The following is a 15,275-nucleotide window of genomic DNA, read 5'->3' as shown; positions in this document are numbered from 1 at the left end:
TCGGCGGAGTGAAGTCAGAATCCTACCCAAGGGCCTGAACAGACAGGCCAAAATAAAGCTGCTTCGGGTCACTTTGGAGGTATGCTGTTCAGATGACACATGCATCTTAAGAGGCCAGAAGCTGCACCAAAGCTGCACTCCAGTCCTTAGGACTGTAGCATGGCTTTGGCATGGCTTCTGGCCTCTTAGGACACATGCATCATTTAAATAGCATACCCCCAAAGTCACCCGAAGCAGCTTTATTTTGGCCTGTCTGTATGGACTCCAAGAAACAGAAAGATGGATCCAGCGTGGGCTTCTCTGTCACAATTATCCAACTTGCTCTATTCTAACCTCTCATAAATAGGAACATTCCAGCGGAGCAAGGAGAATCCTTCAACCTGGCAGAAAGTGCCACTGCTCCTGTGCTGGAAAGAAATCCTAGAGTTGCGCTCCTTTGTATTCCCTCTTTTAGTGACAATTCATAATTGAAATCTGCCAATTCAGGGCGCAATATAGATCAGTGAGTGGCCAAATGTGGCCCTGGGGATGTTGCTAGACCGCAACTCACATGAGCCCTTTTCATTCGCAATGTTGGCTGGGCTTGATAGGAGCCACAGTCCAGCAACATCTGCAAAGCCATGCTGTGCCATGCTGCCTTGAGTCCCAATGTCACATATGTTCAATGATATATGCAACTGGCAAAACTCAGCCTCCCTGGAAGGCCTGGAGGAGGACAAAAACACTTTGCCTAGCCCTTGTTTATACGTTTGCTGAGTTTCACAGAACTTAGCTCTCAACTACATTACTCAAAGCAGTATCTGGGACAATAACAGGAGGGAAATAAAATAAGAGAATCACAGCACGAAACATAATCCTCTTTTGCTGGAACTTTTAAAATCCCACCCAGAACTGACAAAGGCCCTCTTTGTAACCGTTCCCCCAATAAACATTCATCAAAAGTCACAGTTATGGAGCGACTTTTTTAGTCTGCAGGAAAGCCCACAAGATAATAAATTACATAGACGCAGCTGGACGGAGAGACTTGTGCGTCTCCTCTGCTTGTGTTGGCGCGATGCGCCTCTTCTTCTGCTGGCCCTCAAATTCTGTACTCCTATCCCATCTCAGGATCCAAAAGGAAAAGTGGTGGGAACGACATTGCAGCCATGTGCAAAGTTTAATTCTTGAGGTTCAAGATTTGAGCAGGAGGCTTACTGTACCCTCATTTGTGCGGAAGGCTCACTTAATCCAAAGTGAAATCAGAAACAAAAAGGAGACCAACATCTGGCAGACAGCTGCATGGTCACACCGCCATGAAGGAGTTTAGCACCTCCAAACTTCCTAATTCAGGAAACAGCTACACAAACAGGCCGAGGGAGCCAGGAAATGAGGAAAACCGAGCTGCCATGCACCAACAATTTAGTGGGCGCCTTCGCCAATAAAAAAGGAGCCACCTCCTTCAGGGATGAATAGACCCCTTCGTTGCCTGACTGAGCCTGAGCCTATTTCCTGGACAGCAAGTTGCCCACCTTTCTTTAAACGCGGAGGATGGGATATCCATGTTTTTAAAGGAACAAATGCGTGCTTTCCACCACGCAATTTTGTCCCCATATATACAGCAGACCCTTGGTATCCACTGTGGTTTGGTTCCAGGACATGCACATAGATGCCAAAATCTGTGGATGCTCAAGTCCTGTTATATACGAAGGCAAAGTAAAATGATGTCCCTTATATAAAATGGTGTCCCTTATATAAAATAGCAAAATCAGACATAACTCTTAAGGCTGGATGGATGAGAGAGTAGAGGGAGTCAGTGCTTCCAGGACAGATTATACTCTTGCTTTTCACCAAGGGATGGTTCCTTCTTTTAAATAAGAGTTAAGATACACTACGTACATTGACCCATGGATATGTTGACTCAAGGTTTTTGGGTCAATTTTTAAAACCTAAATGTCTAGACTTATACATGAGTATCTACAGTACTTACAAGAGTCTTGGCTTGATTTAGACTCGGAAAGACTGACCGCAGAAGCATCCCGTGACTGGTCTATCATGCCAATGTTCACCTTATGCTTGTACGGATCTAGCGCCCCCAGAAGACCAAGGACACGGATCGCCTGTGGGGAAGAGGGGGGGAAATGTAAATCGAAGCAGCATGATTCAAGGAATGCATTACTAAAGCAAAAAGAGAAAGAGAGGGAGAGTAAAGGGGTAGCAATGTTCGCAAAACAAGAACCTCCGGGGGCAATATTCTGGTGTTCAGTCTGGATGGAGGCCTGGACCTTCCAAATCATCTCAGATCTTGCTGAAAGGGTTTTAAAAGATCTCTGTGGTTGTAAGAGTTTCATTAGGAATTTGTCAACGGCATCTGATCAAAGCTGATGCCAGACAAGGAGACATTGCCAGATGTGGAACACTTTGTGGGTTTTCACACACCTGGTCGCCACTTTCTCCAGTTTCCTATCCTTCTCTCCCAACCGTTCCCTTCTCCGCCTTGTAACTGTACCCCTGCTAAACAGTAAAACTTGTACGTGTGACTCTTTAAAAAGCACAATAAGGCTTTTTTCAAAGGCCCGGTTTACACTCCCCCAAACACTTCCCACAGTAAGGGATCAACTTCTCTTCCCTTTGACATGCACACGTTCAACATGGAACTGGCCTAAACGTAAAATCAAACAACCCTATTCATTTCCTATGGTGCTATTGTAAAGGAAGGAAATCTTGTGGCACCTTTAAGATGACGAGATTAATTTTACTACGGGGTTTCATGGGTTGTAATCCACTTCCACCGATGTTCAGAGTATAATATTTTAGGCTTAGCTATAGACACCTAGCTATATCATGGAGGGATCAGAGTGAAACGTTACACTATAAGGAAACCTGTAGTAAAGCTGCTGCTCATAAACTTTCAAAGGGCTGATCCGCATCTGCAAACAGTCTAACAGCCTTGTATTGTAGTTAAGTGTCTCTGAGCTTTTGAAACAATGAGTTCTGTTTTCAAGGGGGGAAAAGTCACATTTTTTAAAAGAAATAGGTATTGGACAATAATCCAAACCGTTTGAACACCAGCCTCTTAATACATCTAGTGCACTAAGAGGCTATCGTCCAAGTCCAAATCTATCTTTATAGATCAGAATTTGTGAATGTATTCTATTTCATCCATTTCCCATTCACTTGATATTTTGTTCCACAATAGCCATTTTTAGGTCAGTGACTTAAGCCAAAATCCAAGGCTGGGTTTTGCCGAGGGCTGTAAGGTTTGTGTTCTAGCTTCAGGATGAGAAATTAAACCATATTAACCTACCTCTCTCCGGGTGCCCTGGTTCTGCTCCGTCTTCAGAAAGTTTAGCAACACCTCCAAAAGAGTTGGGTATTTCCTATAGGGCTCCACTACGTAGCCAGTGCTGGCCACTAGCTGGCCAAGGGTCCAGAGCGCTACCTGGAATAGATACGTCATAAAAAGGAAGAAAGGTTATTCACCAGACTATTATAGTCACTCGGCTGACAAGATGTTATACCAAAATGCTATTGGATTTCTGGGTTGGCATGCCTCTGGTTATTGTGCCAATGATGGGGTTTTAAGGGCCAAACTGTCATTTGGTGAACGAAAAGGCCATTTGATGCTCATGAAATCAGAACAACATCTGCATTCTGCAGAGCTATGGTCCAAAAAACTAACTTTTTCCAGGCTCTGGGCTTTTCGGTCTTAAGCAAGTGGGCCTCTTGGGGGAAGAAGCTATAGAGATCCAGGTCCCCCACAAAGGAAGTCCTGTTCCTAGCTGATGACAAACCTGACATTCAAAGAAGGAGTAAGAAAGAAAATGGGATCCAGAGTAGAATTTTACTAAGCTATCTTTAAGTTCAAAGGGGCCATGAAGGGAACAGCTTGCATGGGTGTTTTTACAAGGCCAAAGATATTAAAAGTAAAAAGGTTTTCATGTCAGTGGATCCCACTCACCTGTCTCTTAGCAAGTAAGGAGGAGTCCTGGAGCATATCCATGATGATGATGAAAAGCTCATCCACCCATTTCCTCATCTCCAGCCCACTCACCTGTCAAAGAAGAAAAAGGAGGAACAGAAGGAAGAGAAAGGTTAAGGACAAGATATAAAGATACAGCTGCTGTTCTATCACTCAAATGCCACCAAAACACTTCCAGAAATAGCCTCTCTTACCTGGGCCAGCTCACCAATGGTAGCTAAAACATTATTGATCACTCCTGGGTTAGGATCAGGGTCAGGATCCTTCAATTTCACTATCAACGCCTGTGGAATAAAAGACCAAAAGAGGGAATTTTCAATAGCCTAAGAGATCAGGAGGCTCTTAATATACATTTGGACCTTGTTTGCGCTTTTGTGCCCTTCCTGGTTCATGAGACACTGGACTCGGTCTTTAAATGAAACAAATTGAGAACTATGACTTTCAAGAGCCCATAAAAGTCCTACCTTGAGGATGGGTTCCATGTAGGGCCGAATAAGGCGTGGGGCATTGGAGACCAAGTGCCCCAGCATCCTGGCACTTTGCTCTTTGATCCTGCCGACCCCACTGTGCTCCAGCTCCGTCAGGATCTGAAAAGCAAGATCAAACTCCATGAGGATGCTGGCCAAAGATGGAAGCTGACAGGGGAGTTTGCAGAGACAAGGAAAAGGAGTGAAGACTTCTTAAACAAGAGAACAAAAACACCAACGACAAATGACCACTCGTTTTGCAATAGCAAGAGTCTCCTTATCTTTCTCCACCCCTTCTTTATCTCTGTAAAATGGCATGCGGCGTGACCTGTCTTCCTCTTCTCCTCAGAAGTGTCCTTGCTATGGGATTGTGAAGACTGAACTTTGGCTTCCAGTAGCAGAAACCAGTATAACTGGTGTGGTGGGGAATTGCTTCAAGCCAGGTTGGCTCCATTGCTGGTCTGGACATTACACTGACTAGTTATGAGAGTGAACCCCAACATTATTGAACCCCAACATTGCCCAGTAACGCTTTGCCCCTCTGTAGCAATTCAGATGCTCACGTTCTATCATCCGCTTCTTCCTCAGCTTGCCTCCCGTGCTGGCACCTGGGCAGAGCAAGTCCAAGACAAAAACCCTAAGTTCAAAAACAGGAGACCATCTCAACTGTTCTCCTCTCCTCTGGTTTAGTCCAAATACTGGACTGCAAAGCTGATGGAGATACAGCTAGAACCTGGAGGCCTGAATCCTATTGTACTCCTGTTGAGATTCATATGAATCTGAGTGTCGATTCAACTAGTGTTTCTGTAGGTCTAATCTAGGTGGGACTAATGAGTAGGATTCAGGCTTAAGCCACTATAGATCTCATGTTGCCCTGTGCTAGCAGTAAATGCACACACGCATGCTCATTTGAGGTGGTGTGTGTGTGCATGTGTGTGTCCAGGTACCATGTTTTCTCACTACACCCAAATAGTAGGATTTGATCACTGTGGGAATATAAATCTCCCTGGAAGACAATACAGCTCTTGCTGGTGGAACTGCACTGTGGAAGACCTCCACACTCCATCAAGCCTTCACTCCTATTAGAGCTGGATAGCTTCAGCATTTCACTAGGATCCTCCTCATCCATTACCTGAATTAGCATCTTGCGCAGGAAGGGCATGACAAAAGCGGGATTCATGCTGCTCAACCGGCCCACAGTGCAGATGGCCAGCTCTCGGATTTCAAACACCTGGTCGTTCAGAGCTACAAAGAGTGCCTGCAAGTTCTCCGCCTGGGCCAGGTGTGCGTCAAACCGTTCATCCAAGGAAGCCAGTACGCAGTATCGGATGTCAGGATCTGAAAGAGCACATTTGGGCAGCAGGGGTTTATCTGGGACAATGTGGATCCAGCAGCACCAAATGGTCTCTGGCAAAAGCCTCCACCTCTGAACTCACCTGGGTCTGTGATTCCAACCACCAACAACTTGCTGAGGACATCTGCCACCACCTGCACCGCCGTCTGGCTGACAACGTGGGCATGTCCGCTGATCAAGTGAATGGAGGGAGTGAGCAAACGTGAGCAAGTGCGAGCTGCTTCCATCCGGACCTCCTTGTGTTCGCTGTTGAGGAAGTGATCAGCGCAGTGCCTGACAAACTGAGTCAGAGAATGTCCTGAAAATAGAAATGTTAGTGTAAGTATCCTCTCCATCCAGTCCTTTGGGCCACAAAGACTTCAGGGAACAGTGATGCACCCTTTGACATTGTCCAATCCATTGAAGGTGATGCTGGGGAACCCAGACCATTGAGCATCTAGCCCACAGCCCTAAATGACTCCCAACTCCAAGTTACAGCCCCCGTTGCCTCTCTCATGATCTGTTTACCTTCAAACTCAAAGCTTCCCAGTGTGCGAAGCGCAAGCGTGATGCTGCCCACGTCGTTGACCTCGGGGATGTTAGTGAGGCTGGGAGAAGAGAGCTGGTGGGCCAAGCCTTTGGGCATGCCTGGGTGTCGCAGAGGCCTGTGCATGAGAACCATGGAGAGCATCTTCAGCAGCCCATCCTGGATTTCCTTCTTCAGCTGGGGGATCTGGCGACTCAAGTCGTACAGTACGGCCGTCAGGGCAGGGCTGAGGTCAAGAAAAAGGGTTACACCAGTCTTACAATGTGTCTGCAGCAAACAATGCAATAAAACTTGAACTGAGAAAGAAAGAAAGAAAGAAAGAAAGAAAGAAAGAAAGAAAGAAAGAAAGAAAGCAAGCTCCTGTCAAGGAGGTCGGAAGAGGTCAGAGACAAAGAATTCAGCTTCCAAACTTGCCCTTGGTTGTCAATGAAAAGTATTTGCTTGCTTGGGCATTTGCCTCACAGGAGATATCTGAGATGCCAGAAGTAGGCAAGGAGGCCTTCTCTGGAATTCATGTGGAATTTCAGAAATTCTTGAAATACCGACCCAAAACTCTCCTTTCAGCAGACACACAGATATCCGATATTTCACAAAAAGCGACACTTTCTTCAGCATTAACTCTCTCTTTACCACCGCCAACCACATCCATTGTATGTAGAAAGCACAGAAAACAACTATAACCAACCGAACAATGCTAGACTCCTGTTTTATCAGGTCCAGCTACAGTGTCTAATGAATGCTCAGCCCAGAAGATGGGGCGACACACAGAGAAAATACAAAAATACCCTCTTCCACGCCAGCATTCTCTGAAGATGCCAGCCACAGACGCTGGCAACATGTCAGGAATAAACACTTCCAGTTTATAGCCTGAATAACCGACAAAAAACCAAAAACACCAAAAGTCTTCTAATGCAGACAGTGCAAGGGACAATATCCATGATCCAGCTGCACACAGAGAAGAAGGCAAAGGACTCATAACAGTGGCAACATACACCCAGCCACATCTTTGAACATCTTCAGATGCATAAACACAAAACAGCTACCCTTCTTAGCGACAGAAAAGCTGCAGTCAGCAATAGTTGTCAACACAAAAATAACACTTATGTGGTCACATCCTATGCCCTTTTGGAGGCTATGATAGGCAGCAAACACTGTTGGGTCTCCGCTCGTGTGTTTCTGCAACCTCACAGCCAACACACACACAAAGGAAAGGTTGCCCACTAGTTATTAGACACACCTCTGAACACTGTACAGCAGGATGGAAAGAAGGTATATCAGGATCTAATGTCTATCTGGATGATATCATAGAATCATAGAATTGCAAGAGAGACCATCCAGTCCAACCCCCTAAATGTACTAGATGAGCAAGTGATTTCCAATGCATTAATAATAGCAACTGATATCCCAGTTCATCCACCAATTGGAAAGGTAACCAAAAAAAAGAGAGGGGAGAAACCAGGGATGGCTATCTGCATGCTCTCTCGCGCATGCCTGAAGTCTGCTCAACTGCCTGTTGTGTTTGTGGTAGGAAACACAGATGCATAAAATGTGAAGCTAACTGCAATCTCCATATTGGTCAGCTGTCCCTAAAAAAAACCCGTACACTTGTTTTATGACCAGTGAAGGGAAATTCTGGACCCAAAGCGCCACATAGTGGTGGGTGAAGGCTGAAGAGAGCCCTACCTCAGTCCCACAGCCAGCATGGGTTCCAGGAGCTCCTTGATGTCTTGCTGGATAGAAGGCCCCATTGCGCGCGCCAGCATGCTGATGCAGGTAAAGACTGTGGCATCCACTTGCACCGACTTCTGTCTCCTGCTGAAGTGTATCAGAACGACAGGTCAGTGGCATGGAAAGAGTCATCACAGACTGAACCATAGTCATACTATCACTTCCCCCCAGCCTTACTCCTAGGAGAAAGGTCCTTAAAGGACAAGGCTGGACACTTCCTTTATTATCACTCATATTTCTATATTACTTGATATACTGTATATTCTCAACTATAAGTCGACCTCATGTATAAGTCGAGGGCAGGTGTGGGGGCCAAAACGATGGATTTTGATATGACTTGTGGAGAAGTCAAGGGTAAAATTTAGGAGCACATAGCAAAGGATCTAAAGCAGGGGTCCCCAAACTGTGCTCTTTACGGGATTTTGGACCTCAGCTCCCAGAATCTCAGACTATTGGCCAACATGGCTGAGGCTTCTGGGAGCTGATGTCCAAAATCATTCTCAGTGATTGGACGGGATATAAATAAATCCTATTATTATTATTATTATTATTATTATTATTATTATTATTATTGGGCACAGTTTGGGGACCACTTACCTAAATGAAGCAAAGCAAATCAATGTCAAAGAAGTTACAAATTTCATCAGACATAACTCTTTGTGCTTACTCTTAACACTGGATGGATGAGAGAGTAGAGGGAGTTGATGCTTCACATATTATACTCTTGCTTCCCACCAGAAGATTATGGTTCCTTCTTTTAAATAAGAGTTAAGAGACAGTACTTACATTGACCCATGGATAAGTCGACTCAGGTTTTTTGGGTCAGTTTTTTGACCTAGATTTCTAGACTTACACACGAGTATATACAGTCTTGTCAAGTCTCATATTTGGCAGCTCCCATACGTTTTAGCAGAGCTTTTATAAAAAGAAATCCTCCATCTGCCTCATAAGGATCATTCTTAAAAAGGGGAAGATAGCATAGAATTTTTCCATCTTGCTGGCTTCCAACGTGTCCAAGCGTTCACTTACTTGTGGGTGAAGTCCTTTTGCGGGAGGGCTGCCTTGATGATTTCGAGAACCTTGGGGAGGTAAACCTGGAATTCTGACCGGACGGCGACTGAGAGCAAGCCAAGGGCCTGGAAAGCAGCCGTCCGCTCTTTCTCCTTCTTCACGCAGCTCAGGACGTGGTTCATGGTATCTGGAAGGTAGTGGTCAGCTGGTCATAAAGAAAGGTGGAGAAGAAGCACAATGTTATCTTTGGGTTTTAATCTGGTAGGTTGTTTATTTTGTTTTTGTTTTGTAGAGACCATTGACCAAACCTGCCTTTAAACTGTCTTCTCCACAAGACCAGCTTTCAAATTTAAGTGGTCAATTTAAGTCTGGTTAGTCAGTGATGAAGGGAAAGCACCTTGCACATGCTCAATGCTACTCCTTGACCACTAGCGTAAGGAAGAAGAGCCACGACAAAGACATGATTCTGGTTTAGGACCTATTATCAAGCAACCTTCAGGTGGAACTAGCACAGAACCTCAACCCGCTAATTCTATGGGCTGTAAAAGTGATCCAGCAATTGGCAAGAATATATATTTAACCCCCTTCATTGCCAGTTCCAGAGGGTGAGCAATTTGTAGCCATTCTAACACTGTTAGAACAACCCTCATTAGCCCTACATAGGATAGCCCATAGTGTAGGACTGGAATGACAAGCCAACCATATTTGGAGGGCCACAACATGCTGAACTGAGTATATATCAGTCTTGAGCACATGAACATTTTCACTCTGCAGGGAAGTAGCCATCTAGGACTGCCCAAACCCAATACGCATATTGTATTTTATAATCCTATGAGTCCTATAGGAGTAACAGATCCATCTGCGCTTGCCTATCAGTTATGCTGTCTTCCTACTCCACCTCAGCAATGTTACACTTAAGAACCTCTCACCGGTAAAAGCCGAAGGGCGAAAAGCAGCCAGCCGCGGCAACAGACTGAGAACAGTCATTTGAATCAGAGAGTTCTTGCTGCTTCGGCACTTCAGGACCCAGTAACACACCTGGGAAACAAAAACAGTATTACTGTATGCTTAATAAAGCTAGCAGTCACAGCAAATTTATTTTTAATGTTTAGCCATTTAAATGGATTTTTAAATACAGTATATAAATGCAAAGAAAGGACAAAGGAAGAGGAGGGAATGGGAAGGAAAATATAGGATATGAATATGAACTATGCATACAGGTTGTTTATATATTCACAAATACATTGCATTACAACTTCAATTATGTTTCCAAAGTGTGCGTATATGTTTTAGTCCGGGGTTAAATAAGAATGGGGACAGAGAGCTTAAGTTCACCTGATCAAACTTCTCTTCCATCAGTTCCCTGCAACACCGACTCTCTACCAGTGTCGACTTGGCTGGGATGGGTGACGCACCGAAACCCATCATCCCCGGATGGGGGCTGAACCCCAGCAGTCCTACCAAGGCATTGGACTGCTGGGGCTGGACAGACTGAAAGCTGGAGAAGGGGGTGATGTGCCGAGGCTTGGTCCCAAAGCCCAGCAGGTCTTTGCAGTATTTGTCATGCACCATCTGCTGCTGTGTGATCTCCTCCATCTCTTCTCTAAGACGCTAGGCGAAGGGAAGGGAAAGTATGATGAGTAACTGTATCAGGACAGGGAGTCGGCTTAAGATGGGAGAAGCAAATGAGATGAAAGATTTATTATCTAACCCTGCACCCCATTTAATAACAGTAAAGAGCTAATACAGAAGTCACCTCCACCTCTGCTTTCAGCAACTAGCAAGCAACGTTCTTGTGTTGCATTAAGTCTAACAGTCAATGGAATATTTGGTGATATTTCTTTCAGCAGATATTGGGGGTAGCGGAGAAAACAGTACATCTTTCTCTGACATTGTTGATGGAAATGGTGGTGGGTTCTGCAACTAACTGGTGGTGGGTTCTTCTGCAGTCTGGATGCAAGTCCCTCAACCTCTCCTCTCCTACTCACCTCTCCTTCCATGCTGCTGATGCGCACCAGCTCATTGAGGATCAGTAAGGCACCATGGATCCGGTCGTCGCGGTTCATGCCCTTCTCCTTGGCCACGGTTTCATCAAAGCCCTTCTCGGCTTCCTCGTAGGTTTGCTGAAATGAGATTACTAACGCTTAGCGGGGAAAGCTGTAAACAAGAACAACTTTTGAGATACCGATTCTGCCCAAAAAAAGAACGGTAAATAAGTCATCTTTATTTTTTTGTTGTGTGCCTTCAAGTCATTTCGGACTTATAGCAGCCAAAGGAGACCTGGCAGTCTTTATTTCCATGACATTCATAAACCTCAAGGCATGGAAAGGAGACGGAAGGAAGGAAGGAAGGAAGGAAGGACTCTCTCCTTACTCGGTACCACTGAGGCTTCTGCATCTCTTTGGACTCCCGCTGTGTGGTCAAAATGAGGCAGGCGCGCAAAGCGGAAACAGCTCCCTCGCGGATGGCTTGCTTTGGATCCCAGACAGCAACGAAGATGTTGTCAAAAAATGGCTGCACTTGCTGGAAGAAGAATGTGGGGACGCTGATGGCCAGCTCTCGCAGAACCAAGACCTAGAAGGCAGGAAAAGAGGCAAAGTGCATGAAGCTGACAGCTGTTGCTGTTGTGTGCCTTCAAGTCCTTTCTGACATATAGCAACCCTAAGGTGGGTCTATGGCAGCGGTTTCTTGGCAATATTTTGCCTTCCACTGAGTCTCAGAGAGTGTGACTTGGCCAGGGTTACCCAGAAGGTTTCCACGGCTGACTAGGGATCCGAACCCTGGTCTCCAGAGTCATAATCCAACACTCAAACCACTTAAGTGAAAAACATCAGGCATGTATCAATCAAGCTGGCACAGCATTGGCACAGAATGAAACAACTAAATAGGGCAGGAAATGATTTGGTGCCTTATATCTAAAGTTCACATCGAAAAGGACGATTCTCTAATTCCAGAGTGAACATTTATTTATACCAGCAGAATTCAAAGATATAGCAGTGTTAGTCTGTAGAATCAGTACATAGAGATCTTATAGTACCTTTGAGACTCAAAGATTTTAGGCTAAACGAGACATGAAATGTCCTTTTGCATTGAACAAAAGGGGGTGTGCGAAACGCAAACAGCATTTCAGGTTGCACCGGCAATTATCTGGGTAACCACCGGAGCAGGAATTTAACCCTTCTCCTCTGTTGCACCTCTATGGAAAATTCTTCCCTTCAAGCCAGCATTTAGATGGAGAGGGGAAGAACTCTAGACCGACGTTAAAAGTGGATGGCTCTGCAAGACAAATAGAGACTCCTCACCGCTAGCCAAGCAAATAGCTTTAAAGATGGGCTTTTCCTTAGGGAGGGGAGGCTTAAATCCTCACTAAACAACCTGCTACAACCCCAATAATTATTACTTTCCCAAGACCTATGCTGCCTACTTAGGTGAAGGAGTGAGTAGATAAGGAGAAGGCTTTTTGTTATCACACCTTGTTCAATCATCACACCTGAAACAGTGCAAAGGATGTAGCTTTTGTCACTGGCAAATCCTGGGATTCTGATCCCAGTTGTTGATCTCTCCTCGAACTACCACTCCAAAAGCCCTCGCAAGTGTTGCGCATAGTTCGCATCGCCATCTCTTACCGCCGCATGCCTCCGGCCTTCATTCCTATCAGCCCCAAGCCACTCCAGCGCCCGCTTGACTTCAAACTCCACATATTCCGCCGTGAAGGTGTCGCCAGCCATGGCGAGGCGCCCAATGGCTTTGGAAGCCATCTCCATGACCACAGGGTCATTGGAGGGAAGCAGATTCCTCAAGTAGTTGGCAAAGCGGCCGATGCGGGTGGCATTGCCTCCTTCCACACCAATCAGGCTTGCTGAGAAAGAAGAAGCACCGGGAAAGTTTCTTTTCAATGGTAAACAGTGATATGTGCAAACATTTTCCACTGGAAGACCGTTAACTCTTCCACGACCCATTCATTTACAACAGGTTGCTATTAGCTTTTGTCCTAGGGACCACCAGAAAAGCAGTTGGGTTTCTGCTTGTCATTTGGCAAGTCTAAACTGTTTAGGTAAATGATCTTGCATACCAAGGTTTGGCCCTTCAGACGTTCTGGACTTTAGTTGCCACAGTTTCTTACCAATGGACATTCTGGGAACTGAAGTCCAAAAAATCTGGAAGGTCCATGTTTTCCCACTAATGGGATATGCTTGGTCAAAGCAAACATACCCCAAAAAGGTAAGAGATGGTTCGTTCTCTTACAAAACTACAAATTGCAGAATTGCATAGGATTGAGTCCTGGAAGTTAAAAGGGTATGAGGTTGCATTATTTCCACAGTGCAAATTCAACCTCTGTTGCTCAAAGAGAGCCAAACAATTTCCACCCTGCTTTAAATCAGTGCTTCTCAAGCTATCTGATGTGGCAGACCAATATTCCTCGCTGATCCAGAGACTGGTAACACATTGCTGCCACATGGTCAATTCACCATGGGCTGGTGTACATCGAGCTATGTGCCGCCGCTTTGAACAGCACCATTTTGGACACGCAGGACTCACCTATAGCCAAGATGCCCCCTTTCCTCTCGTTTGCGTCCGAACTGGAGACCAATTCAAAGATGTGGTGGTTCAGCTGGTCGTAAAAACGGGTGGATTCCTCTTGGCTCATCTGTGTCAAACGAAAGAGGAGGAGGAGAGTTCAAACCCATGAGCAACTTCATGTGCATTGAATATCCTAAGTCTTTTACTTAGGGATGGAGAACCGTCAGCCATTCAGGTAGTTTGTACTTCCAGACAGTCATGGCTATTCAACAGTGCTATTGCTATTCTATAGACCTTATCAGACGCGGGCAAAACATCATATGAACATGGCAGAAGCGTTGCGCAAGCACCAGGGATGTGGTCGTCCGTGGGGCTTCTAAAGTGTAATTGAGGCTTCCCATTATGTTCCTGTCGTGGAACATGGCTTCCCTGCGAACGATCCCATGACAGGAACAGAGCGGGAAGCTTCAATTACACTTTAGAAGTGCCACAGACGACCACATCCCTGGCGCTTCCGCACCGCTTCCGCCACGTTCGTATGACGTTTCGCCCACGTCTGATAAGGTCCCAAGCTTCCCGTGCTCACACTTGCAAGCCAAATGCGCAAAGGGCGCCCCTGCTTCCCCCCGCCATCGTGCGCCACTCACCTCACGCAGCTCCATGGTGACGTAATGCTGCAAGTCTTTGGCAGCTTTGGCCCGGGTTTCTTCATTGCGGCTCTTGAGGCCACCAGCGAACTGCTGGAGGATGATGACAGTCCCCGACATGGCAGTGGCGGCAGCAGCAGCGGCGGGTCACAGCGTGCGGCGCATCAGGGGCTTCGGGTTCCTTGGGATGGAAGGGAATGACACTGAACTGCCAAAGGAAGAGAGAAAAGCGGCGGTTCTTCATTGTTTGTGGCTATGATCGTTATTATTGTTGTTGTTACTGATATTATTATTGTTATTGCCCAGTGATAGGCTGTCATCATGGCTGTCACTGCTGTTGTCGCTAATGCTATTAGTTATTATTATTGCAATTATTGTGGCTATTGCTGTTATTATTATTATTATTAGCGCTATTGTTACTGTCAGTGTTGTCATTGCTATCATTGCTGCTTCTGCTCAAACAACTGTTATTATTATTGCGATTACTGTTATTATTACTGCTGTTGTTGCTACTGTTCTTGTTATTATTGCTGCTGTTTCTCCTATTATTGCTATTATTGCTATCACTGCTGCTCTTTCGGCTATTATTATTATTATTATTATTATGGCTGCCATTTCTGCTATTATTATTATTATTATTATTAATATTGCTCCTGTTTCTGTTATTATTATTGCTATTATTGCTGCTGTTTCTCCTATTATTGTTATTGTCATTGCTATTACTGCTGCTGTTGTTATTATTGTTGTTATTAACAACATTATGGCTGTTGTTGTTGTTGCTGCTGTTCTTGTTCCTGTGAGGATGTTGCTATTTCTGTTGCTGTTGCTGTTGTTCTATTAAGGAGACTCATTAAGACAAGGCCCAAAGCCTGGCTCACTTACTTCTCCCTCACATTCTGGGGCTCCTTCTCGCCTTCGAGGCCCTGATGCTGCTTCTGCTGCCAACCGACCGCCTCCTTCACCTTCCTTTCTATTCTCCACCTTTTTCCCCCTCCTTTATTAGGACCGCCCCCAAGCCGGCCAAACGAACCAATCAGCTCCCGCGAAAACCTAAACTGACATG

The 15,275-nt window shown here is 45.4% G+C and overlaps 1 protein-coding gene across 6 annotated transcripts in view; it reads right to left on the bottom strand.

Annotated features, from left to right (window-relative positions):
- MTOR (mechanistic target of rapamycin kinase) overlaps positions 1–15,204 on the bottom strand; it is a 66,333-nt gene extending 51,129 nt beyond the window's left edge. For 2 of the 6 annotated variants that reach the window (XM_042477966.1, XM_042477970.1), the window contains exons 1-18: positions 15,095–15,201; positions 14,213–14,420; positions 13,584–13,692; positions 12,671–12,903; positions 11,418–11,618; positions 11,033–11,167; positions 10,380–10,655; positions 9,974–10,082; positions 9,063–9,249; positions 7,989–8,120; positions 6,287–6,531; positions 5,862–6,077; positions 5,558–5,763; positions 4,423–4,545; positions 4,153–4,242; positions 3,938–4,030; positions 3,284–3,418; positions 1,967–2,096 (exon numbers count right to left, since the gene is read on the bottom strand). In XM_042477966.1, coding sequence (XP_042333900.1) covers positions 1,967–2,096; positions 3,284–3,418; positions 3,938–4,030; positions 4,153–4,242; positions 4,423–4,545; positions 5,558–5,763; positions 5,862–6,077; positions 6,287–6,531; positions 7,989–8,120; positions 9,063–9,249; positions 9,974–10,082; positions 10,380–10,655; positions 11,033–11,167; positions 11,418–11,618; positions 12,671–12,903; positions 13,584–13,692; positions 14,213–14,332 — 2,740 coding nt within the window. In that variant the 5' untranslated portion in view covers positions 14,333–14,420; positions 15,095–15,201. Of the gene's footprint in view, positions 1–1,966; positions 2,097–3,283; positions 3,419–3,937; positions 4,031–4,152; positions 4,243–4,422; positions 4,546–5,557; positions 5,764–5,861; positions 6,078–6,286; positions 6,532–7,988; positions 8,121–9,062; positions 9,250–9,973; positions 10,083–10,379; positions 10,656–11,032; positions 11,168–11,417; positions 11,619–12,670; positions 12,904–13,583; positions 13,693–14,212; positions 14,421–15,094 lie in introns of all 6 variants that reach the window. The other 4 variants (XM_042477968.1, XM_042477971.1, XM_042477967.1 and 1 more) reach the window with 3 other exon arrangements.
- Between the last annotated feature and the right edge of the window lie 71 nt (positions 15,205–15,275).

This window comes from Sceloporus undulatus, chromosome 7, assembly GCF_019175285.1.
Source record: "Sceloporus undulatus isolate JIND9_A2432 ecotype Alabama chromosome 7, SceUnd_v1.1, whole genome shotgun sequence".
Classification (NCBI taxonomy): domain Eukaryota; kingdom Metazoa; phylum Chordata; class Lepidosauria; order Squamata; family Phrynosomatidae; genus Sceloporus; species Sceloporus undulatus.
The sequence above is the reverse complement of the archived record's forward strand: the minus strand, read 5'-3'. Positions and strand labels throughout refer to the sequence as shown.